The sequence below is a fragment of the Chiloscyllium plagiosum genome, unplaced genomic scaffold (assembly GCF_037043375.1).
Source record: "Chiloscyllium plagiosum isolate Xiang-an unplaced genomic scaffold, Cpla_swu_hap1 HiC_scaffold_2, whole genome shotgun sequence".
Taxonomy (NCBI): domain Eukaryota; kingdom Metazoa; phylum Chordata; class Chondrichthyes; order Orectolobiformes; family Hemiscylliidae; genus Chiloscyllium; species Chiloscyllium plagiosum.
In genome coordinates this window covers 148,705,311-148,731,704 of record NW_028270140.1, presented here as the reverse complement: position 1 = coordinate 148,731,704, position 26,394 = coordinate 148,705,311, and the positions used below count along the sequence as shown (strand labels likewise).

At 42.0% G+C, this 26,394-nt stretch overlaps 1 protein-coding gene across 3 annotated transcripts in view; it reads left to right on the top strand.

The window, feature by feature from the left end:
• fam193a (family with sequence similarity 193 member A) overlaps positions 1–25,325 on the top strand; it is a 233,831-nt gene extending 208,506 nt beyond the window's left edge. Inside the window, exons 19-23 of one of the 3 annotated variants that reach the window (XR_015751345.1) lie at positions 8,768–8,998; positions 12,210–13,056; positions 19,742–19,823; positions 24,349–24,526; positions 24,827–25,325. Coding sequence is in view for 2 of the 3 variants with exons in the window: in XM_043704026.2 (XP_043559961.2) it covers positions 8,768–8,998; positions 12,210–13,056; positions 19,742–19,823; positions 24,349–24,442 (1,254 nt within the window). In the remaining variant the exon portion in view is untranslated. Of the gene's footprint in view, positions 1–8,767; positions 8,999–12,209; positions 13,057–19,741; positions 19,824–24,348 lie in introns of all 3 variants that reach the window. The other 2 variants (XM_043704026.2, XM_043704036.2) reach the window with 2 other exon arrangements.
• Positions 25,326–26,394: the final 1,069 nt, after the last annotated feature.

Below are 26,394 nucleotides of genomic sequence, written 5' to 3'. Positions count from 1 at the left end.
TGAGAGTTATAGGGTAGCCAGGAAGGACCTGAAGAGAGAGCTAAAAGCAGCAAGGAGGGGACACGAAAGGTCCTTAGTAGATAGGATTAGGGAAAACCCTAAGGCTTTCTATAGGTATGTTAGGAATAAAAGAATGACTAGGGTAGGAATAGGTCCAGTCAAGGATAGTAGGGGGAAGTTGCGTGTGGAGGCGGAAGAGATTGGGGAGACACTGAATGAATACTTTTCTTCAGTATTCACTCAGGAACAGGGCATTGTTGTCGATGAGAATACTGAGGCACAAATAAGTAGAATGGATGGCTTTGAGGTATGTAGAGAAGAGGTGTTGGAAATCCTGGAAAAGGTGAAAATAGATAAGTCCCCTGGGCCTGATGGCATTTATCCTAGGATTCTCTGGGAAGCAAGGGAGGAGATTGCAGAGCCATTGGCCTTGATTTTTATGTCCTCTTTGTCTACAGGAGTAGTCCCAGAAGACTGGAGGATAGCAAATGTGGTTCCCTTGTTCAAAAAGGGGAGTAGGGATAGCCCTAGTAACTATAGGCCGGTGAGTCTCACTTCTGTTGTGGGCAAAGTCTTAGAGAGAATTGTAAGGGATAGGATTTATGCACATCTAGATAGGAATAATGTGATCAAGGATAGTCAGCATGGTTTTGTGAAGGGCAAGTCGTGCCTCACAAACCTTATTGAATTCTTTGAAAAGGTGACGAAGGAGGTTGATGAGGGGAAAGCGGTAGATGTGGTATATATGGATTTTAGTAAGGCGTTCGATAAGGTTCCCCATGGTAGGCTACTGCAGAAAATACGGAGATATGGCATTGAGGGTGAGTTGGAGGTTTGGATTAGGAATTGGCTGGATGGAAGAAGACAGAGGGTAGTAGTTGATGGCAAAGTTTCTTCATGGAGTGCCGTCACTAGCGGTGTTCCGCAAGGATCTGTTTTGGGACCATTGCTGTTTGTCATTTTTATAAATGACCTGGAAGAGGGGTTAGAAGGTTGGGTGAGCAAGTTTGCGGATGACACGAAAGTCGGAGGAGTTGTTGACAGTGAGGAAGCATGTGGCAGGTTACAGCAGGATATAGAGAAGCTGCAGAGCTGGGCAGAAAGGTGGCAGATGGAATTCAATGTAGCTAAGTGCGAGGTGATTCACTTTGGGAAGAATAACAAAAAGATGGGGTACTGGGCTAATGGTCGGATACTTGGTAGTGTGGATGAGCAGAGGGATCTTGGTGTCCATGTACACAGATCTCTGAAAGTTGCCACCCAGGTAAATAGTGCGGTGAGGAAGGCATATGGCGTACTGGCTTTTATTGGTAGAGGAATTGAGTTCCGGAGTCCTGAGGTCATGATGCAGTTGTATAAGACTCTGGTACGGCCGCATCTGGAATATTGTGTGCAGTTTTGGTCGCCATACTATAGGAAGGATGTGGAGGCATTGGAACGGGTGCAGAGGAGGTTTACCAGGATGTTGCCTGGTATGAAAGGAAAATCGTATGAGGAAAGACTGAGGCACTTGGGGCTGTTTTCACTAGAGAAAAGAAGGTTTAGGGGTGACTTGATTGAGGTGTACAAGATGATTAGGGGGTTAGATAGGGTCGACAGTATGAACCTTTTCCCGCGTATTGAGTCGGGTATTACAAGGGGGCATAGCTTTAAATTAAGGGGGGGTAGATATAGGACTGATGTTAGGGGTAGGTTCTTCACTCAGCGAGTCGTTAGTTCATGGAATGCCCTGCCAGTAACAGTGGTGGACTCTCCCTCTTTATGGGCATTTAAGAGGGCATTGGATAGGTATATGGAGGATAGTGGGTTAGTGTAGTTTAGGTGGGCTTGGATCGGCGCAACATCGAGGGCCCAAGGGCCTGTACTGCGCTGTATTCTTCTATGTTCTATGTTCTATGTTCTATGACCAGAGTGGGGTTAATGATGCATCCATGTAAAAGCGCCTACTAGCTGAAGCCCAAGTGGACTTCAAACAGGCAGTATAACTGGCTTTGTCATTGGAAAATGCGGCAAGTGGAGCAAAGGCATTTGCAGGGAATTCCAATGGAAGTGGACATCCTTGTTAGTCCAACTGAGCTTGGGGAGCACCACTTGAGTGCGAACAGTTGCATAGCCACACTTGGGACATATTCTGATTAGAGGGGCTTTAGGTCAGACCACGGCAAAACCCTGCAAAACAAAGCCAAGCCTTGGCTGAACAGTTGACCCTTTTTCAGGATTCAGGCTGGAAAGCCATTGTAGCTGCTGCCAGTATGTGGAAACAGCAAAAAAATCCCACTAGACCGAAGTGGAATAAGAGAATTCATAGGCCAGTATCCAGGAGAGTGCACACCCTGGAAAGTACATCTACATCTGATTTGGATGTTGCTCGCAACCAATCAAAATAAACATCTGGTTATATAGTTACCTTGGTGTAATGGAGGTCGATACCGGTGCAGCCATTTCAGTGATCGCAGAACCAATCTTTAACAAAATTCGCTCTGGGCTCCAACTCAGAAGTTTGCACAAGACCTTGGCTAGACAGAGAACGTACACCGGGGAACCTTTACAGACTGAGGGTACAACTTCAGTTCCGTTCTCTTACAAGAAGTATCTGGTTCAGTTATCACTGATTGTTGTACAAGTCTCGGGCTCAAGCTTGATGGAGTAAAATTAGTTGAGAAAAATTCACCTAGTTTGGCTCAACATTTTTCGATTAAGAAATGGCTGTCTCAGTGAAGTCTGTAATGGTTTTAAATTTTGTGGATGCCCCATTTGAATGCGTAGATGGTGATTAACAAGGCATTTAACGTGCTTGCCGTTATTGCTCAGACCTTTGAGTACAGGCATTGGGATGTCATGTTGAGTTTGTATAGGACATTAGTACTCAACAGGAGGCCCCACTATGTACAGTTCTGGTTGCCTGCTATAGAAAGGATACTATTAAATTGGAAAGGGTTCAGAAAAGATTTACTAGGATGTTGATGGCAGTGGAGGGTTTGAGTTATAAAAATAGATTGGAATTTTTTTCACTGAAGCATAGAAGGTTGAGGGGTGACAGAGGTTTATAAAATCGTGAGCACAGATAAGGTGAATAGCAAAGGCCTTTCCCGTAGGATGGAGTAGAGTCATAGAAGTGTACAGCATGGAAACAGACCCTTCGGTCCAACCCATCCATGCTGACCAGATATTCCAACCTAATCCAGTCCCACCTGCCAGCACCTGGCCCATATCCCTCCAAACCCTTCCTATTCATATACCCATCCAAATGCCTTTTAAATGTTGCAATTGTACCAGCCTTCACCACTTCCCTGGCAGCTCATTCCATACACGTACCGCCCTCTGTGAAAGAGGTCTCTTTTACATTGTTCCCCTCTCACCCTAAACTTCAGCCCTCTTATTCTGGACTCCCCGACCCCAGGGAAAAGACTTTGTCTATTTATCCTATCCATGCCCCTCATGATTTTGTAAACCTCTATAAAGTCACCCCTCAACCTCCGACACTCCAGGAAAAACAGCCCCAACCTGTTCAGCCTCTCCCTATAGCTCAAATCCTCCAATCCTGGCAACATCCTTGTAAATCTTTTCTGAACTCTTTCAAGTTTCACAACATCTTTCCGATAGGAAGGAGACCAGAATTGCATGCAATATTCCTACAATGGCCTAACCAATGTCCTGTACAGTCGCAACATGACCTCCCAACTCCTGTACTCAATCCTCTGACAAGTAAAGGAAAGCATAATTAGTGAGCAAAATTAGGGCGCATGGTATTGGGGGCAAAGTACTAACTTGGATTGAAAGTTGGTTGGCTGACAGGAAACAAAGAGTAGTGATAAACGGCTCCATTTCGGAATGGCAGGCAATGACCAGTGGGGTACCGCACGGATCAGTACTGGGACCGCAGCTTTTTACAATATCTGTTAATGATATAGAAGATGGTATTAGCAATAACATTAGCAAATTTGCTGATGATACTAAGTTGGGTGGCAGGGTGAAATGTGATGAGGATGTTAGGAGATTACAGGGTGATCTGTACAAGTTAGGTGAGTGGTCAGATGCATGGCAGATGCAGTTTAATGTGGATAAATGTATGGTTATCCACTTTGGTGGCAAGAACAGGAAGGCAGATTACTACCTAAATGGAATCAATTTAGGTAAAGGGGCAGTACATAGAGATCTGGGTGTTCTTGTAGAGCAGTCAATGAAGGTAAGCATGCAGGTACAGCAGGTAGTAAAGAAGGCTAATAGTATTCTGGCCTTCATAACAAGAGGGATTGAGTATAGAAGCAAAGAGGTTCTTCTGCAGCTGTACAGGGCCCTGGTGAGACCACACCTGCAGTACTGTGTGCAGTTCTGGTCTCCAAATTTGAGGAAAGACATTCTGGCTATTGAGGGAGTGTAGCGTAGGTTCACGAGGTCAATTCCTGGAATGGAGGGATTACCTTACACTGAAAGACTGGAGCGACTGGGCTTGTATACCCTTGAGTTTAGAAGACTGAGAGGGGATCTGATTGAGACATATAAGATTATTAAAGGATTGGACACTGGAGGCAGGAAACATGTTTCCGCTGATGAGTGAGTGCCGAACCAGAGGACACAGCTTAAAAATACGGGGTAGACCATTTAGGACAGAGATGAGGAGAAACTTCTTCACCCAGAGAGTGATGGCCGTGTGGAATGCTCTGCCCCAGAGGGCAATGGAGGCCCAGTCTCTGGATTCATTTAAGAAAGAGTTGGATAGAGCTCTCAAGGATTGTGGAATCAAGGGTTATGGAGATAAGGCAGGAACAGGATACTGATTAAGAATGATCAGCCATGATCATATTGAATAGTGGTGCAGGCTCGAAGGGCAGAATGGCCTACTCCTGCACCTATTGTCTATTGTCTATACCAAACGCCGCCTTCACTATCCTATCTACCTGCGACTCCACTTTCAAGGAGCTATGAACCTGCACTCCAAGGTCTCTTTGTTCAGCAACACTCCCTAGGACCTTACCATTAAGTGTATAAGTCCTGCTAAGATTTGCTTTCCCAAAATGCAGCACTTCGCATTTATCTGAATTAAGCTCCATCTGCTACTTCTCAGCCCATTGGCCCATCTGCTCAACATCCTGTTGTAATCTGACGTAGCCTTCTTCGCTATTCACTACACCTCCAATTTTGGTGTCATCTGCAAACTTACCAACTGTACCTCTTATGCTCACATCCAAATCATTTATGCAAATGACAAAAAGTAGTGGACTCAGCACTGATCCTTGTGGCGCTCCACTGGTCACAGCCCTCCACCACCACCCTCTGTTTTCTACCTTTGAGTCAGTTCTGTATCCAAATGGCTAGTTCTCCCTGTATTCCGTGAGATATAACCTTGGTAATCAGTCTCCCATGGGGAACCTTGTCGAATGCCTGACTGAAGTCCATATAGCTCACATCTACTGCTCTGCCCTCATAATCGTCTTTGTTACTTCTTCAAAAAACTCAAATCAAGTTTCCCACACACAAAGCCATGTTGACTATCCCTAATCAGTCCTTGCCTTTCCAAATACACTGTCCCTCAGGATTCCGTCCAACAATCTGTCCATCACCAAGGTCAGGCTCACTGGTCTATAGTTCCCTGGCTTGTCCTTACCACCCTTCTTAAACAGTAGCACCACGTTAGCCAACCTCCAGTCTTCTGGCACTCACCTGAGAGTATCGATGATACAAATATCTCAGAAGGAGGCCCAGCAATCACTTCTCTAGCTTCCCACAGAGTTCTAGGGTACACCTGATCAGATCCTGGGGATTTATCCACCTTTATGCATTTCAGGACATCCAGCACTTCCTCCTCTGTAATATGGGCATTTTGCAAGGTGTCACCATCTATTTCTCTACATTCTATATCTTCCATAACCTTTTCCACAGTAAATACTGATGCAAAATACTTGTTTAATATCTCCCCCATTTTCTGCGGCTCCACACAAAGACCGCCTTGCCAATCGTTGAGGGGCCCTATTCTCTCCCTAGTAGTTCAAAACTAGAGTACATTTTTAAGGTGACAGGAGAAAGTTTTAAAAAGGACATGAGTGAAAATCTAATTTTATAAACAGCGTGGTTTGTCTGTGGAATGAATTGCCAGAGGAAGTGACGAATGCAGATACAGTTACAAAACATTTAAAAGACATTTAGATAAGTACATAAATAGGAAAGGTTTGGATGGATGTAGGCCAAAGGCAGGCAAGTGGGCTTCCTCCTTTTTCTTAACCAAAACCTCAACTTTTCTCGTTATCCAGCATTGCCTACAGGTACCAGCCTTGCCTTTCACCCTAACAGGAATATACTGTCTCTGGACTCTATCTAATTTTTGAAGGCTTCCCGTTTTCCAGCCATCCCTTTACCTGCGAACATCTGCCCCCAATCAAATTATGAAAGTTATTGCATAATACCGTCAAAAGTCTCCTTCCTCTAATTTAGACCTTTAACTTTTAGATCCTATCTATCCTTTTCCATCACTATTTTAAAACAAATAGAATTATTTTCACTGGTCCCATGGTGGCAGATGAATCCAACAGGCTTATTTGAGTAAAGAAATTGTACAACTTATTTTAGGTTGAGGAGGATTGTACAGATTAATTCTGGCAGCAGAACCTGGCAACAAGTAATAGTCACGTTGTATACAAGTGCCCTTCCAACTCAGATTAGGATCAAGAGTAGAGGCAACACTTACTAAACATCAAAGGGATCTCTCAAAGTCAACATGGATTTATGAAAGGGAAGTCGTTGACAAATTTATTGGATTTTTTTGAGGGCATAACTAGTAGAATGGATATGGGCAACCAGTGGATGTGGTGTATTTGGATTTTTGGAAAGTGATAAAATCCTACATAAAATCTTGGTGTATAAAATCAGATCACTTGGGATTGATGATAATATACCAGCATGGATTGAGAATTTGTTACCAGACAGAAAATAAATAAATGAGTCATTTCTGAAGTAAAAGCTTCAGTGAAGAAGGCAGGCAATGTTGGTGCCAGCTATTCACAATGTATGTTAAGAATTTGTATGAGGGAATGAAAGGTTACATTCCAAGTTTGTTAGCGACAAAAACTAGGTGGGACTGTGATTGATTAGGAATGCTTTGAGGCTTCAGGAAAGTTTAGGTTGAGTGAGTGGTTAAATATTTAGCAGACGCAGTATAAACTAGATATATGAAATTGCCCATTTCTTTGGACAAAACAAAATGCCAGAATATTATTTAAATGGTGATAAATTGGGAAACACATCTTGAAAACAAGCATGCAGGTTCAACTAAGAGTTAGGAAGGCACATGGTATATTGACATTCATTGCAAGAGTGTTTGAGTACAGAAACAAGCACCTGTGCTTGGTCAGACCACAGCTGGAGTATGAGCAATTTTGGTGGTCATACTGAAGAAAACATTCACCTGCCATTGAGGGACAGCAGCAAAAGTTCACCAGACTGACTTCTGCAATGTGCAGGTTTGTCGTATGAGGAAAGATTTCACCTGATTTTACTGGAGTAAAGAATGAGAGGATCTCCTTGACATGTAAAATTCTGACAAAGTAGAACAGACTGAATGCAGGGATGATATTCCCCCCCCCCCCCTCCCCCTTCCAAGATATGCAGTAGACCGTTTTGGACAGAGATGAGAATTTTTTTCACTGAGTAGTGAATTCTTGGAATTTGCTACGACAGAACATTGTGGAGGCAATGTTTCTGAATATTGTTTTTTAAAAAATAGATTTTTAGGTGCTTACAATGTTGAGGTGTATCAGAGGAGAGCAGCAATCTGGCATCGATATAAAGGATTTGCCACTAGTGGGGTGAATGGTCTCCTCCTATTCTTTATGTTTCTAATTAAACAGTTTTTGATTAGAGATATTCACTGACCCTGCATCAGATCCTGTCTTGTCGGTGTTTGGATATTTGTAACAGTTCATGTCAGTGGAGGTTAGGACGAGGTGGACAGGATCAGAATGTAGCCTTATACCACATCTCCTTCAGTTGCTTTGAGAAAAGGTTTATTGTATAACATTTTCTTGTGATAATGCAGAGGCTTTTTGGTTTTAATTTTTTTGTAATTTGTTATTCTCTGAAAGTGGTGATTGCTTGGGAGGAATGTCTCACCTGAAGGGCCATTAGTCATTTGTGACCCTTGCCAGTGTTAATGGTTCTGTTAAACCATTGTAACCACGTGTGAGATTTTGTGTTTATCCCATGATGCAAGGTTTACCAGTTAGAGATCATGGGTGGGAGTTCTGATCTTCCTAATTTTGACAAAGTGTTTGGGGAGTTAGGCAGGTGGGTAAGCTTCAATGCCAAATGCAGTACACTTCGCACCATCACAATCAAGTTTGGCTGCATTGCCACAGAATTGAGGAAGAATAAAAGCTTCAGTTATATATGCACCAAATTCATAGCGCACTTCCAAAGGCCAGTTTTCTACTTCCTTTCAAATGCACGTTTTTGATGTCTTGACTTGGTTCATAACTTCAACCAAAGTAACTATATATAAACAGCTGAAAGTAATTTGCATAATGTCTGATTGTCAAGGTTGTGCATTGCATAGCTTGTAGATGTGATCTTTGATTCAATGGTAGTGCTTTTATGATTCATTTTCCTAGCAGTTGCAAAAGCAGCAACAATTAATTGGCAGATTTTGTTAATGGTATATGATTTTTCTTTGCGTGATGGTTTAAACTTGCTATCTCATTAACTTTATCATTGATTTGAATTAACACAACTAACAAATCATGGCCTGCAACTAAATGTTACTGCCCATGTCTTTCAGCCACCTGCTGCACCGACAAGTAGAAACTATGCAGAAATGCGTGAAAAACTCCGGTTACGACTCACAAAGCGAAAAGAAGAACAGCCAAAGAAAGCAGACCAGATCCTTGAGAAGGAGCAGATAGTAGATCATCGAAAAGTGGAAGACCTATTGCAATTTATAAATAGCACAGAATCTAAACCAGTCAGCAGCACAAGGGCAGCTAAACGAGCACGGCACAAACAGCGAAAGGTAAGAGATTTCTCCATACTACAGGCCCCTTGTCAGTCTTTTGCAATTCTACTAACTGAGACAAAGGTTGTCATTCAGTTGGATAATGTAGTCCTTTTCAGTGCTCTGTACAAGATGTTGTATTATAGAAGCATTATAGAATCCCTACATTGTGGAACCAGGCCACTTGGCCCAACAAGTCCACACTGAGCCACCGAAGAGTAACCCATCCAGACCCATTCCTCTATTGTATTACCTTATATTTCCCCTGACTAATGTACGTAACTTAAACATCCCTGAACACTATGGGCAATTTGGCATTGCCAGTTTACCTAATCTGCACATCTTTGGCCTGTGGGAGGAAATGGAGCATCTCGAGGAAACCCAAGCAGGTACGAGAAGAATATATAAACTTCACACTGACTGTCACTTGAGGCTGGAATCAAACCCGGGTCCCTGGCGATGTGAGGCAGCAGTGCTAACCACTGAGCCACTGTGCCACCTATTGTAATCCCACTACTTTGAACATTATCCAGGACAAGGCAGTACACTTGATTTACATCCTTTCCACTGCCTTCAACAGTCATCCCTTCCATCACCAGTGACAGCTGTACATACTATCTATAAGATAAATGGTAGCAACTCACCAAGGCTCCTTTGACAGCAGCTTCCAAACCTACCAACTTTGATATTAGACACATGGGAACACAACCAGGTTCCTCTCCAAGCCACATACAAATCTGAACTTGAACAATATTATTGTTCCCCTCCCTGCCATTAGATAAAGTTCTGCTGTCATGAAATGGACTGTAATGGTTCAAAAACATGGCTTGGAACCTTGAGGGCACTCAGAAAAGGCCAGTGATGCTGTTTTCCCATCAAAGATATTACAACAAAGAAACTTTCAACCTATGGGAGAGTGTTCCATAGGCCCAGCGTCCTGTGGGAGAAAAAGTTTCTCCTGATCCCCATCCATGCTGGAAGCCTTTGATTGTATTTATCATTTGGTGTTCAATTCCTTGTCCAAATTCAATGACTTGTTTCATCTCATCTTTTGAACATACATATTATATTTCTCTACAATCTTTTCTGCAACTAATGTAGGTCTAGGCAGTTCCAACCTGTCTGACCTTTCCTTTCCATGTCAGCATTTCATAAAGTAAGGGGATTGTAACTTTGCACATAACATTATTAATGCCATGTACAACCAGAGCAAAACTTTGCTAGTTTTATGTTCCATTCCCCTTGTAATAAACAGCAACATTCCATTTGTGCCTTCATACTAACATTTTGAGATTCACGACACTCCTATTCCTCAGTAATGCAGAATTCTGCAATCTCTTTCCATTCAAACAACATGCTGTTTTTCTACTCTTCCTGTCATAGTAGATGGGGTTACTATTTTCTCACATACTCCATCTGCCAGAATTTTGCCCACTATCTTACTCATATCCATTTTTAGGTTTCCTTATGTTCTTTTATAACCTCTATTTCAACATCTTTATTCATAGAGTTGGGAATATTAAGTTGCCAGTTTATCAATATGATTGCCTCTCCATTGTGGAATAGTTATATATTTGTCAGTTGTCTTGACCAAATTATGTTTTGTATAGGGTAAGACATTGGAAATAAATTCAGCATCAGAATTTTGTGGCTTATAAATGACTCCCACATAAAAGTAAAATACTTTATTTGTGTTTGCATTTGAAAATTTCAAAATAAATTTTTTTGCAATTTTGTAGGTTTACAATTTTTTAAATTGAATTGAACGATATCCTCATTGAAGCTCACCATTTGGAACTCATGAAGTGGAGAAAATGTGCTTTAACTTTGTTAGTACTTGTTTCTTTTTGTGTATTACTGTAAAGGTTGCCAGGACTTCAGTTTTGAGGGCCAGTCTGACTTGTACAGGAGGCATTGGGCTGTGGGAATGTGTGGAGACAAAGAAATTAGTTTGGTATTGTTCTTGTGAGCTGGCATGAACGGTTGAATCTGTGCTTTAAACATTATTAGATTTAGGCCTTTGGGGTTTGAGTACTTGTTAATGAGTTTTGAATTCTAGAAACAAGGGAGTTTCTAAAGACATTGCGTTTCTCATTTAACAGAAAGACAAGAGAGAAGTAATATAAACTAAATGGCACTGTTCAAATTAGTGTACAGGGACACCTCTAGGTTTGCTAATCTAGATTTATAAAAGTAGCAGGAAAAAATAAATGGGATATTAGATTTCATAAATGGAGGTAGGAGTCCAAAAGTGAGGTGCTACAAAAGCACAGCAGGTCAGGTAGCATCCGAGAGCAGGAGAATCAACGGTCCAAGCATGAGCTCTTCATCAGCTCATGCTGGAAACGTCAACTCTGATTTCCAGTATCTGCAGTCCTCATTTTCTCCTCCTTCATAAATCTGGGTGTTGACTGCCAAAATGGAGAAGTTATGTTGAGCTTGTATATAATCAGCTGGGAGAATGTGAGCACTACTCACTTTACTGATCAAAGAGTTATGCCTGAAACATCGATTTCCCCTGCTCCTCGGGTGCTGGCAGATCGGCTGTGCTTTTCCAGTACCACACTCTTGAACTTGTATATAGCTCTGTTTTATGTAACTAGAGTATTGTATACAATTCTGTATTACAAAGATTGGCACTTGTGGATTGGATTGGCCAAGTTTTATATTGAAGTAAATTATGTTTTTCAGTCAGGGTGAGCAGTTTGCACTTCCTGCTTCCCCAGGGTTCTGGGAGTTGCAGTATTGATTGGATAATAAAACTTACCTGTGTAAAAGTGAAAATGCAAAACATCCATTGAACATTGAAGAGGTCACCAAGTTGAGTCTAATGAGATGCAACTGAACTGTTCAAATACAGTTATCATATGGAAAAGCCAAAAGTTTATGTATTGTTGGTTTCTGCAATAAAACAGAAAATGCTGGAAAACTCAGCTGGCCAGGCATCAACTGTGGAGAGAGAGAGACATGTTTCTGAGGATACATGTCTCAACCAGTCATATATTTTCTGTAGGCTTAGCTTGAGGCATGAAAAAAAAAATGAATTTCATGAAAGCAAGGCGTATGTCACTTTTTTTCACTTCCAAGTTGAGGAACCCAATTGTTAATGTGTTAGCTCGGGTGTAAAGCTTAACTGAAGGCCACAGAACTACAATGGGGTGAGTAATACACCTTTTTATAACAGTCACAAAAGCTTTAGCTCAATAAACTTACTGCTGTTTTCCTCCAGCAGGAAGAGAAGGCACGACTTGAGGCTGAAGCCCGTGAGAGAGAACAGTTACAACTACTGGAGGAGCAGAGACGGCAGGAAGAGGCAGAGCAGCTAAAACAGGAATTACAACGGCTTCAAGAACTGCAGCAAATAAGATCAGCCAAGAAAAAGAAAAAAGAGAGAATTAAAGAATCCCAAAAAAATGAATGCTTTTTACAAAATGCACGTTTAAAGGAAACTGCTGTGGATCTGGTAAATGATAACTGCAAATCCCAGCAGCCAGATACTGTAGCAAAACCTCCCAACCTACCACTGATACAAACAAACAGCAAAGAGGAGCAGAAAGCGCTGCCAGAATCTAGTACAACACAGCAGTCACCAGCTAATGGCAAAGATCCCAGACTGCCCCAGGCACCATCTCAGCGGGAGGGTAAGGCCAAGCAACCAGACGCCAACATCAGCCTGGAACTCTCAGTCCACAATGAAGTAAATGGCAAACAGAAGGTAAAATCGCAGGTGGTCAAACAGAGTACTGAACGGCCATTGAAACCAACTGAGGGCTTCAGACCTTGCGAGATGCATCCGAAAAGTTCAGCCAAATGTCAGGCAGAATTGGGAACACCCAAACCAAAGCTGTCTGAGTGCCAAATGGTGGTGGAAACCAGAAAGGAGGAGAAAAAAGGAGTTAATGGCAACGGGAAGAAGCTCAACCATGAGAAAGAAGAAAAGGTGTTAGCAGTGAGTGACCCTGCCCTTTCTAATGACCAGCAACAAGTTAACAAATACACTGCGGAATCACCCCAGCCCAAAGGAAAAACCAAGAAAAACAAAAAGAAGAAAGGCGACAAGCTAAACAACTCTATTGGTAAGTGCCACTCTATTTTTGTTTGGAAATGCTGTCTGAGTGCCAAATGGTGGTGGAAACCAGAAAGGAGGAGAAAAAAGGAGTTAATGGCAACGGGAAGAAGCTCAACCATGTGAAAGAAGAAAAGGTGTTAGCAGTGAGTGACCCTGCCAAATGGTGGTGGAAACCCAGTTAGCCTTGCCAGTAATGTTACTCAGTCATGTGAGTGAATGCCACTTATCAGTATTCGCTTGTTCAGCTAAAGAAGTATTCAACATATTGTGTTAAATCAGTCGTGTCCAGTGCTATTCACGCTATTCCTCTGCCTCTGCTGCATCTGTTCCCAGGGTGACAATTCCACCATTAAAAAAAATCCCAGATGGCCTCCTCCAAAGATTGCAATTTCCTCTACCACATGGTCGACGATACCCTCCAGTGTGTCTCCTCCATTTCATGCACCTCCGCCCTTGAACCCCACCCCTCCCAACCCAACAAGAACAGAACCCACTCCCTTCCTCACCTTCCACCCCACCAACCTCCGTATACATTGCAAGATCCTCCACCACTTCTGCCACCTACAAACAGACCCCACCACAAGACATTTATTTCCCTCCCCACCCCTATCAGTGTTTCAGAGAGACCATTCCCTGCGACTCCCTTGTCAGATCCATGCCCCCCACCAGCCCACATCCCATATCCCACTCCTGGCACCTTCCCCTGCCACCACAGGAAATATAAAACCTGTGCCCACACCTTCTCTCTCACCTCTGTCCAAGGACCCAAAGGATTCTTCCACATCCGACAGAAATTCACCAATACTTCCACTAATATCATCTTCTATATCCTTTGCACCCGATGTGGTCTCCTCTACATCAGGGAGACCGGACTTCAACTTGTGGAACGTTTCCGAGAATATCTCTGGGACACCTGCACCAACCAACCCCACCGCCCCGAGACTGAACACTTCTACTCCCCTCCTACTCCACCAAAGACATGCCTGGGCCTCCTCTATCTCCAAACCTTAACCACCTGATGCCTGGAGCAAGAACATCTGGCGACACGATGGCATAGTGGTTAGCACTGCTGCCTCACCACACCAGGGTCCCAGGTTCGATTCCAGCCTCGGGTGACTATCTGTGTAGAGTTTGCACATTCTCCTCATGTCTGCGTGGGTTTCCTCCGGGTGCTCCAGTTTCCTCCCACAATCCAAAGATGTGCCGGTCAGGTGAACTGGCCATGTTAAATTGCCCATAGTGTTAGGTGCATTAGTCAGAGGGAAATGGGCCTGGGCGTGTTACTGTTCGGAGGGTAGGTGTGGACTGGTTGGGCCGAAGGGCCTGTTTCCCCGCTGTAGGAAATATAATTGGGTGGCACAGTAGCTCTGTGGTTAGCACTACAGTCTCACAATGCCAGGGACCCGGATTCGATTCCAGCCTCGGGTGACTGTCTGTGTGGAGTTTGCACATTCTCCCAGTGTCTGCATATGTTTCCTCCGGGTGCTCCGGTTTCCTCCCACAGTACGAAGATGTGCAGGCCAGTTGGATTGGCCACGCTAAATTACCCATAGTGTTAGGTGCATTAGTCAGAGGGAAGTGGGTTACTCTTCAGAGGGTCGGTGTGGACTTGTTGGGGGCGACATGGTGGCTAAGTGGTTAGCACTGCTGCCTCACAGCGTCAGGGTCCCAGGTTCGATTCCAGCCTTGGGTGACTGTCTGTGTGGGGTTTGCACATTCTCCCTGTGTCTGCATGGGTTTCCTCTGGGTGTTCTGGTTTCCGCCCACATTCCAAAGATGTGCAGATCAGATGAATTGGCCATGTTAAATTGTCCGTAGTTGTAAGGTGCATTAGTCAGAGGGGGGGGGTGGTAGACCTGTTGGTCTGAAGGGCCTGTTTCCACACTGTAGGTAATCTTGTCTCATCTTCTGCCTTGGGACCCTGCAACCATGTGGGATTAATGTGGATTTCAGTAGTTCCCTCATTTCCCCTTCCTCCACCTTATCCCAGTCCCAAGCCTCCAACTCGGCACCACACTCTTGACCTGTCCATAGTCTTTCCCATCTATCCACTCCACCTTCCTCTCTGACCTATCACCTTCTCCCCCACCCTAATCTGCCAATTGCATTCTCAGCCACCTTGCCCCCCCCCCAGCTCCACCCCCTTCCCAGCCTCCCATTTATCTCTTAGCCCCACCCAAAAGCCTCATTCCTGATGAAGGGCTTATGTCTGAAATGCTATTCTCCTGCTCCTTGAATGCTGCCTGACCTGCTGTGCATTTCCAGCGCCACACTCTGAAAGCTATTCAAAATCCATACTAAATAGACTGCAGAAGTTCAAGAAGCCACCACCTTCTGAAGAGAAATTAGGAATTGGCAATAAATACTGGCTGAACCAGCAACATTCATATCGCAATAACTTTTTTAAAACAAAAAGAACCTTCTTGTCTGCAAGTACTAAAAAGTGTCTGTTTAGTTGTGTGCTAATATATTTTAATCACTTTCAAATACACCTCTGGTTGATCTTTGTAACTGATTGGCTTTTGTGAAGCATACAGAAACGATAGGCAGGGAAGGACCAGCTAGCTGGTCCATCAAAACTGTATCCTGTTTCTATACCAGCTAAACACTTTTCACACACCCTGTCATGCATGCATGCGTGCACAGTATTGATATCAGAATTGTCTTCCTTGCATACTATCTCATTCTATATATTCTTCTTCCTTTTGCATTCCCGTTCTCTCTCTTTGCACTCCTATTCCTTGGTAATCCTCACCCGTATGACGATCCCAATGATTTGAGGCGGTAAACTGGAGGTGGTAACAGCATTCAGTGTTCTGTAGATTGTTATGCTATAGTACGTTTCACCAGCAGAGGGAGCTCTGAGATTAGTTTGATTAAAACAAATTACTGCAGAGTCTGCTTTAAAATCACACAACACCAGGTTAAAGTCCAGTAGGTTTATTTGAAGGTACAAGCTTTTGGAGTGCTGCTCCTTCATCCTGTGGCTAGTGGGGCAAGATCATAGGGCACAGATTTTATAATAAAAGATCAAAGTGTCATACAACTGATGCGATGTATTGATTGTTAACAGCAATCTAGGTTTGTCTAATATATCGCATCAGTTGTATGACACTTTGATCTTTTGCTATAAAATCTGAGCCTTATGATACTGTCCCATTCGCTATCTGACAAAGGAGCAGCAGTCTGAAAGCTTGTACCTCCAAATAAAGTTGTTGGACTTATAACCTTGCTTTAACATTCTAAACATTTATTAGAACAAGCACACTAAAGCTCATTAATGTTTCCTCTGTAGCATTTAATCATGTTGTAAATAACTTCAAAATCTTGATATCCTGTCTCAAAAATCAACTCCAAGTGCATGTACCCACACTGATCCTTTTCTCCAACCCATCATAAAGATTGTCATAACCAAGCCATAACTTGTGACATCTGCGCTTCTTGAGAGGTTCTTGTTTAAAGTACAGAAGGAGGACTACTGCCAAGTAATCTGTCCCTAACACACAAACACTTTTTTGGTCAATTTTGAAATCTGACCTGGGTCTTTCCTGAAGAAGAGCTATATCGGACTCAAAATGTTAACTCTGTTTCTCTCTTCACAGATGCTGCCAGACCTGCTGAGTTTTCCTTATGTTTACTTGATTATGAGGTTTTAAAATTAACCCCCCACCCCCATTCCTCATTCTCTTTTGGCACTTTCTTATTGTCAATGCCATCCGTTACTACAGTGTATAAAGAAAATCTTTCCTTTTTTCCTTCAATACTGCTTCGTTATTCTGATCTCTTTGCCTTTTGGGTTGCCTGATGTTTTTTGATTCACTAATTTATATCATTAAACTTCCTCCTGTTAGTCAGTGTTCTGTAAAACAGTTGAGCTTGAAGTATTTTACTGTGTATTGGAAAAGCCCATTGGAAGCTGATAATTAATTCCCTTCCTTTTGCTATAGTTCATTGAATGTTGTGTCTCAGGTAGACAGGGTGGTAAAGGCAGCATTTGGTGTGCTTGCTTCATTGGCTCAAACATTGAGTATAGGAATTGGAACGTGGTGTTGTGGCTCTACAGGCCCCTTTGGAGTACTGTGCACAATTCTGATCGCCCAACTAAAGGAAGGATATTATTAAATTGCAGAGGGTGCAGATGAGATTTAAAAGGATTTTAATGAGACTGAACAGTTTGTTATAAGGAGAGGCTGGATAAGCTGGGGCTTCTTTCACTGATGTGTAGGAGGTTGAGGAGTAAAGTCGTGATAAGCTACAGATAAGGTAAACAGCAAAGATCTTTTCCCTAGGGTTGGGAAGTTAAAAACTAGAGGGCATAATTTTAAGGTGAGAGGAAAAAGATTTAATAAGTATATGGAATGAATTGCCAGAGGAAATGGTCGATGCAGGTACATTTGAAAGGTTTGAAAGATATTTGGACAAGGACATGAACAGGAAAGGTTTGGAGGGATAAGGGCTGAGTGCAGGCAAATGTTTATTTTGGAAAACTTGGTGGGCATGAATGAGTTGGACCAAAGGGTCTGTTTGACTCTGACTCTCTTTGCAGTGATACTCAGTATTTTTTGGCTATGTCTGAATGGCACTTTGCACCAAGTGTTCACTCCTCATTGTGGAGTCTTGAGGAAGAGTTGGTCAGTTGTTTCATTGCCAGTTGTATGGATTCATACTGATCCTCCTATATTAGTGACCCAGACTGAAGTTTGAGAGAGTAGTTTTACAGTGATATGATAGTATTCTCAATGTTCCAGTGGTCACAGTGAATGACTAGTGTAAGTGAACTATGGTGCAAGAACAAAGGAACAGCAGTGGCCATCCTGTCCGAGAAGATTGTGCCACCCCAATGGCTGATTTGCACCAAACTCCTTTGACTTTCTATTTAACAAATATATCTACTGATCTTGAAAACTCCTGGAACAATCTAGAACTAAAGACAAAAAAGGCTGGGGATGCTGTAAATCTGAAATAAGAACAAAGATTGCTGCAGAAACCCAGCAAGGCTGGCAGCATCTGTGGAGAGAAAGCACAGTTAATGTTTCGAGTCCAGTGACACTTCTTCAGAACTGAGGTCACAGTTTACGAATAAGGAATTGCCCATTTAAGTCTAATGTCATGAGGAATTTTTGCAAGGGTGATGAATCTTTGAACATCTATATCCAGGAGAGCTGTGGAGCACTTCTGTATTTAGAGCAGTATGTTTGAACCATAAGGGTGTCTAGTATATGGCGAACAGGCAGTTAAGTGGTGCTGAGCCCAAGGTTAGATCACCCAGAATCTTATTAAATGGTGGAGGAGGCTTTTGGGCCTGTATGCCTAATACTCCTTGTGTTCTTTGATGTAGTATTCTTCGTTTTTGCTATGGGATAAAGTGCTTTCAAGTCTCCACTAATTTTACTGTTCGAAACAACACTCGGGAAGTTCATCATTCATGACAAAGGAGCCTACTTGAGTGTTAGCCATATGTACCATCTCTGAGACATACTGCAACAAATTACCCAGGCTGTTTTGGCAGCATCTTCCAAACCCATAACTTCTCTCACCTAGAATGGCAAAGGCAGAAGATGGCTGTGAACACCAACACCATTGCCTATAGGTTTCCCTCAGGTTGAGATACACTGTCCTGATTTGGTACTATATTGTTGTTCCTTCATTGTTACCACATTAGAATTCTGGAGCTCCTGACAATATCTTTGGTGTCATTACAATGCATGGACTACAGAAGGCAGCTTAACACATCTTGCCAAGGATAATTAAGAATGGACATGATTTGGAGATGCCAGTGTTGGTCTGGGGTGTACAAAGTTAAAAATCACACAACACCAGGTTATAGTCCAACAGGTTTAATTGGAAGCACACTAGGAATGGACAGAAAGTTAAGGCATTGGCAATGGCTCTTACACCTCAGAAGACAAAATTGCTTTTGATTCATTTGCTGGGTAATATTGTTTTGTGAAGTGCAATTTAAGGCATTAAATTAATAACAAATCATCTAGGTAAATATGTTTGTTGAGCCCCAGTGGCGTGATCAGCCACAATTGAATGAAAAGTCGAGTAAGCTTAATGCGTTGAATGGCCTATTCCACTTCTGTGTTTCAATGCTCCTTTGTTTCAATGCAACAGTCAGCTCTTCTACTTCGAGATGATTGTGTTCTTGTGCAACCTTGCATTATAGAAAAATCACGCTTTAGAAACAGCACTTAGTGTTGGTGCTGTAATTCTGTTTTTAACGTTCACATTGTAGAAACACAATGCGTTACAGCGAATTCAAGTTCCTGTAATACACGTTATAACAAAATGACCTGCATTCTGAACAACATTGGCATTTTCTACAAAAAAAAACTCTGCTTGGAAGAAGAAAAACCTACCTTTTCAGTCAATGTAATCTAATGTTCCTAAGGATTATAATTGAAACAACACTGCTAGATGACAACAAAGTAAGTCCATCTAAAAGTCTGATCATTATATGGTGCAACAGTACTAAAATTGTTGATGATCATAGCAGTTCCTCTTAATGTGAAATGAGGAAAATAAACCCTGTGCAGAGATTTAGCAACCCTAAGCACAAAATTCACTTCCTCATCACAAACACTGTCTCAAATTATTCCTGTACCATAATCAACAACATTATTTAAGAAATCTAAATTTTGCATCTGGAAATATCTGTTCATGACCACTTTATCTTGTCTTTAAAACAGATGATGTGTTTCTCCCTAAAGACATTGACTTAGACAGTGTGGAGATGGATGAGACTGAGCGCGAAGTGGAATACTTCAAGAGGTATGAATTTTTGGTGGTTTGGTAATGTGTGGTGGCATTGCTGTGCATGTGGCTGTAGCCTTGTATTTGCTGCCATCTTGCTGACTTTTCAGGGGTTATTTGACCACAGAGTCATCTTCCAGTGCGCACCAATTAGCACAGATCACTACATCCACATGCAAGATCAGGGGGAAAAAAACCAGCTTGGCTTTCTGTACTGTAATGTTTTTTTGCTCTACATTCAGAGTTGCAATGGCTAATTATAATATTTCTTCATGGACCAGGGATAAAGCCTGGATCCAGCTCTGTTCAAACTAGACTTAACACAGAATTTTCACAGCATTTCTTTCAGTCCAAGATTGCATCAAACAGTTGTTTACTAATTAATCTCAGAAACAGATTGGTTTCATATTCATGAGAGCTATAACCAGTGTCGATAAAAAGAAACCGTTCCCATTAGTAGCAAGATTTAAAACCAGAGAGTACTAGTTGATAAAAGGACCATCTCTGATGTGAGAAAACCGTTTTCATGCAGAATGTGGTTGAAATGTAGAATGCAGTGCCCAAGTGTGGTGGAAGAAGAGTTAATTCAGGTTTTTAAAACTGTATTGGATAAGCAGCTGAACATTTGCAGGGCCATGGACTAAGAGGCACAGGAGGGAGGACCTGTTCTGACACAGTAATAGTGTCCCTACCTCTGGACTGAGGGGCCCAGGTTCAAGTCTCACCTGCTCCAAATGTGTATAATAAAGTCTTTCTGAATAGATTGATTATAAAACTAGGTTAACTTAAAAAAGAAAAAGAAGTACGAGAGGGAGGGAGTTGAAATTTCTTGCAGTGAGCCAGCACAGGCACAATGGACCGAATGACCTCTACCTGTTCTGTAACTAGTCTACAGTTCTGTAGGATGGCACTTTGTGTTTCAACAATGTGTTGTGTTAAATGTGAGCCTGATTTCTGCAACTTGCCATTTTAGCAAGAGTGGCAACTTAACTCGACCAATTGGAAAGCTTTCAGTTGGTATTGAAAGGATGTTTCCTGTTATCTCGAACTGTCAGAGTTTAAAAATGATCAGGGGTCAGAGTTTAAAAATAAAAACTGAGATGAGGAAACTTTTTTTTTCACTGTCTGAGGGTTGTGCGTCTTTGGAACTCCCTTCCTCAAAAAGCAATGGTTGCATAATTTTAAAATATTTTAAAAACAGGATAATAGATTTTTGATTAGCAAGGGGATGAAAATAATCAAGGAAGCTAATGGAATGTTGACTTTTTTTATCTAAAGGACTTGGCTTTAAGGATTCAAAAAGTTATGCTGCAGTTTTGCAAAATGGTTCAATCTTTCTTGGCGTACCCTGAATGCAGATCTTGGGACTGCACCTTAGGAAAGATATATAGGCCTTAAGGGAGTACAAGATTGATACCTAGACTTCAGGCTTTAAGTTACAAGCAAAGATTGTGCAAATAAGGCCTGTTTCCTAGAGAATTTAGAAGGTTATGGAGTGATCTGACTGAAGTCTTCAAGATAGTAAGGGTAGATAAACTATTTCCACTGGTTGAGGATTCCAGAACTAAGGGGCATAGCCTGAAAATCAGGGCCAGACCATTCAGGAGAGATGTTGGGAAGCACTTCTACACACAAAGGGTGATAGTTTGGAGCTCTCTTCCACAAATGGCAGTGGATGCTAAATCAATTGTTAATTTTAAATTTTTTTTTGTTAAGTAATGGTACTAAGGGATATAGGAGGGTGCATGGTGTTGAGTCACAAATGGACCATTATCTCATTGAATGGCAGAACAGGATCGAGAGGCTGAACGGCCTCCTCCTGTTCCTGTATTGTCCCGTGTTGAAAGATTACCAAGGATATCCAATGACGGAGCAGGCTCAAAGAGCTATATGGCCTACTCTTGTTTCTTGTGCACAGAGATTTTGAATTTATAGTTAGCCACTTCGTTATTAATGAGGTGGGGTGCATTTCAATTATTGTTCCCACCACTTAGATTTTCTTAGACCTTTTAGGCAGTCATTAACTGACGTTGCTTCATTGCTGTTAAATCCCTATCTAACAGCATTGCAGATATATCCACACTGCATGGTCTGCAACAGTTCAAGAAATGGGCTCATTACCTTTTTGAGGACGATATAAGATCAGCAATAAATGCTGGACTTGCAGCAATATCTTCAAACCATACGTTAATAAAATTAATGTCAAAAAGTTACTGATTATTGAATCGTAAGTGCTCCTTTCATTTCAATGAGAAACAGCGGTAGACATTACTAGTTCACATCATAAGGTCACTGAATGCAGGAGCAAGCATAAGTAAATAGCCACTTTTAATGTTAGTTAGCACTGACTACATTTGAAAACATTTCATAGCACAGAAGGACTTGTTCATTTCAGTTCTCTGCAAGAGAAACTCAGCTAGTCTTTCAGCTCTGAAGAAGTCACTGGACTCTGTTTTGTTCCATCAGGCTTGCTGCCAGATTTACTGAGTTTATTCAACAATTTTTGTTTTTGTTTCAGAACTCCAGCCTCCACAGTTCTTTGTTTTATTTTAATCTCACTGTCCTGCTTTCTCTTCGTGGATCTGCAAATTACCCTTTTCAGTTGCTTAGTTAACTCAGGTTTTAAATGTGTTCCAGGCAATTCAGTTTAGTATGTAATTTAGAAAGTTTTTGTTGCAGATGGGAGTTCATACTGACCTTTTGACTATCACAAGCAAAGCTGGGGCTCAACTTGTTAAGGCACTTTGATTTAAGTGTTCCCAGGTGGGTGAGGTAGGAAACCACTGCTCACTTTGGTTTGAGTAGGGAAGTTACAGGAGTAGTGATGGCCCTATCTGTGGCGCAATGGGTCACCACGTCCAACTGTTAACTAAAATTCTGGATTAGTGGTGCTGGAAGAGCACAGTAGTTCAGGCAGCATCCGAGGAGCAGTAAAGTCAACGTTTGCTAACTAAAAGGTTGGTGGTTCAAGACGACCCAGGAAAAAGGAACAGTGGGTTCCAGCGCTGCCACCCCTACCCCTGGGCTGGGTTCTTGTCCTACCTGTTTCAGAGGTGTGTAATAACATCTCTGAACATGTTGGTTAGAAATAAAATAGGTTTAATAAAGAAGGAAATCATTGTTTCTTTAAAAGAAAGCAAGAGTGTTAGGGGGCCCAGTGGAAGTGACCCTACCTCCTGGACTGGGAGATCCAGTTTCACGTCCTACCTGCTCCTGAGGTATGTCATAACATTTCTGACCAGGTTGATTAGTTTATAATTGGTTAATAATAAAGAAAGGAAGAGTGGTAGGGAGCTGTTGTGGCACAGCGATCGTGTTCCTACCTTTTGAGGCCTGGGTTCAAGTCCCACTTGCTCCAATGGTAATTAGTAGCATTTCTGAACAGGTTCATTAGAAGGAAAAAAATAAGCTGTCTTGTAGTGCAGTGGTCGTATCTCCACCTCTGAATCAGGAGCCCTGGGTTCAAGTCCCAACTGCTCCAGAGCTGCTTAATAGTATTTCTAAACAGGTTGATAAGGAAAATAGGTTAAACAAAAAAAAAATTTAAAAACAAGAGGGGTGCGAGTGATCTGGGTTCCCGGACTAATTTCTGTCCCCTGACTCCAATGAACAACTCCGGTTTCCAGCTATCCCATGGGCTTGACTATTGCCATGGCACGCTGGATTGGTTTGCACCTAAAGGTTAGCCAGTAATGAACAGTTATAATGAGACAGTTCCACAACGACTGTATATCAGCAAGGACTTAATGCACTTGAATTGGGCGATGGTTTGGGCAAGTCGTTTGGAATCAATGAAGTGCAGGAGACCATTTTGGCCATTGCATCTGTACTAATTCTTAGGAAGTCCAGTTTTGAACTAACCAATTTTGTCCTGTTTTAAAATTCATTCGTGGTTTGTGGGTATCACTAGCAAACACAGCATTTATTGCCTATTATTTTTAATTACCCAGGTGGCAGCTATGGCTCATTGCTGTAGGCTTGGAGTCATAATGTAGTCCACACCAAGTAAGGTTGGTTCCTTAACACACTGCTCTAGAAAGCCATCATTATCCCTGGTCCTGGAGCAGCAATTGGCTGTTGGGCACATTCCTGATGATTGACCCACATTCCACATGGAAAGATGAAATCAGGGCTTGTCGGTGAGGTCCACATTTCCCTTATTGAATGACCTGTCGGCACTCGTGGTTGGGACTCATATTAAACCATTATTCCACAGATTAGAGAAGGTAAAATATGATGGTTGTTCCTGATTGTTAGCTCAACTAAGAGTTGAGAGAATGAAAGCAACATTGAAAGATGTGGAGGCTGATCAGGTTTTCAGGTGGTTGAGTCACAGCAAGCCATTCTCATGACTTCTATTTACTTAACGAGCTGTTCATCAATGTCTCTTGACTTGCCTTGGGCTCATTGCATTCTTCTACGGAAGATTATCAACATCCAGTGTTAACCCTGTTTCCCTCTCCATGGATGCTGTCAGACTTGCTGAGCATTTCCAATGCACTTTTTATTTTAAAACTCATTATCTTCTCCTTTACCTTCACAGATTCTGCTTAGATTCAGCCCGGCAAAACAGACAGAGACTCTCCATCAACTGGTCTAACTTCAGCCTGAAGAAAACCACGTTTGCTGCTCACTGATCAGATTAAGAGTTCCCAACTTGTGACTCCACTGAATATTCTCCCCCGAATATACAGTACTCTGCTGCGCTGAGAGCTAACCAGGTTGTTCTGGAACTGCCTTGCCTTTTTCTGCCCTTCATCCTTCTGCCCTCACCATCCCATCTCCCCACTGCTGTGTGTGGTTCTGCACTGGGATAGGTGCAGGGCGCCTTGGCCCTAGAAACTTCCTTACAGTGTTTGGAGAAAGAGTTGGCTAGATGTCGCTCCACATACTCCTTACCTGATTTATTCTTTTGTTTGCTTGTGTGTTTGTAGTCTGTGAGTGGGACTTGTTCAAAAGTAGTCATAACCTGTTCGGGTTGGAACTCAAACAATCTTCTGTCTCTGACTCTTCTTCCCTAGTGTCTGCCCAAGCATGTGCTTGGGTGAAGGTCAATCTGTTTGTTCCCTCCTTTGCATCAATCCGCCGTGACTTTTTATTCACGTCTTGCATTCAGCACTGTACATACAATCCAACTACTGACAAGGGAATGGACTTCATCAATTTTTATTCGTCATTGCTCCAGCATTCCCTTAACGAGATGAATTGAATGATGGGAATGCTCATACTGAACTGGGCAGTGAAATCCCAGTTGCCTCCAGTACTCCTTCACAAATTCACTGTTTAAAGTGTACAAGGTTACGCTATATTGTGTTTGATTTCTGACTTGTAGCCAGCTTGTGTAAGAATACTTGCAGAATGAATTCAAAAGAACAATGCTCACACTATCGACCTGTTATAGAGTGTATAATTGTATTAACACTGAAGCCTAAACTGGCTACTTTTTTAACATATTGTTAAGTAATATTAAAAAATCATGTCTTTCTTTTTGAAAGATGGAATACAGTAGTATGGCAGAAAGGTGAACGTCTGACTTGCATTTTTCTCAATCTAAAAATGTCTTTTTATAGCTTTGCATTTCTTTCGAATGTACGTAGGATGAAGACTGAAGAGGGGACATGTATAGTAAACAGAAACACTATAAAAGGCATTTTGAGTTGAAAGTTGGTAGGAAAGAATCTGAATATTGCTGAAAAGAAAGGCATGTTGCAAAACATTTCATTCTTCACTCAAGACAAACAAAGTGTGCTAAGGCTTATGGAATCACAGCAATTTCTGCTGTTGGAGAAAAGAGCCCTGGTTTGCCAGGGCCTGCAAAGTATGTCTCAACTTTGTGAAAATAGATTAAGAAAGCTGATTCTTGCAGCTGTCGTGTAATGGCTATGCAAGTGGTATTTTCCACTAGAAGGCTGCTGCCTTTTGTCTAAAAGGATGTCCTGAGAACCACACGATTGAGCATGCATAGATTTGAGTATCATGCACTGCCAGGTACATGGGTTGTATGTGTCACAAATGGCTGATCAAATCTAACAGTATGTTCATATTGAACAGAATGCAGACAGGGCTCAACCAGCTCTCACATGCAAAACCCAAACCAAAACATCTACAATTGTGTGTGATTAGGCATTTGAACAATTCTGTGTTCTAATAGCTGCACAAATGAACAATTAAAGATAATTAAGTTTGCAAAGTGGTGCATTTACATTTGCTGGAAGTGATATACTTTCATTCACAGGGATCTGTTCTGTACAAGCTAAAGGAATACAGTAGATCCTCTGTATCCGCAAACTCTCAAATTGTGGATTTGCCTATATGTGCCAAAAATTAAATCAATAAAAATCAACAATTGTAGGCAAAAATTATGTCTGCAATTTTAAACTTATTTTTAAATGAGCTCCAAATTACAAATTCCATCATTGACAGGGGTTCTCAGGAACGGAACCCTCCTGTATCCGGAGGAATGACTATGTTCAAGCTTTAAGCCTTTTTTTGAATTAGCAGGGACCTTGGGAGCTTGTATTTCCTCGTTTTCTTCAAGGCATTGACTACCCAATCCAAATCAACTTGCCAACTAATCAGTACACTCTGC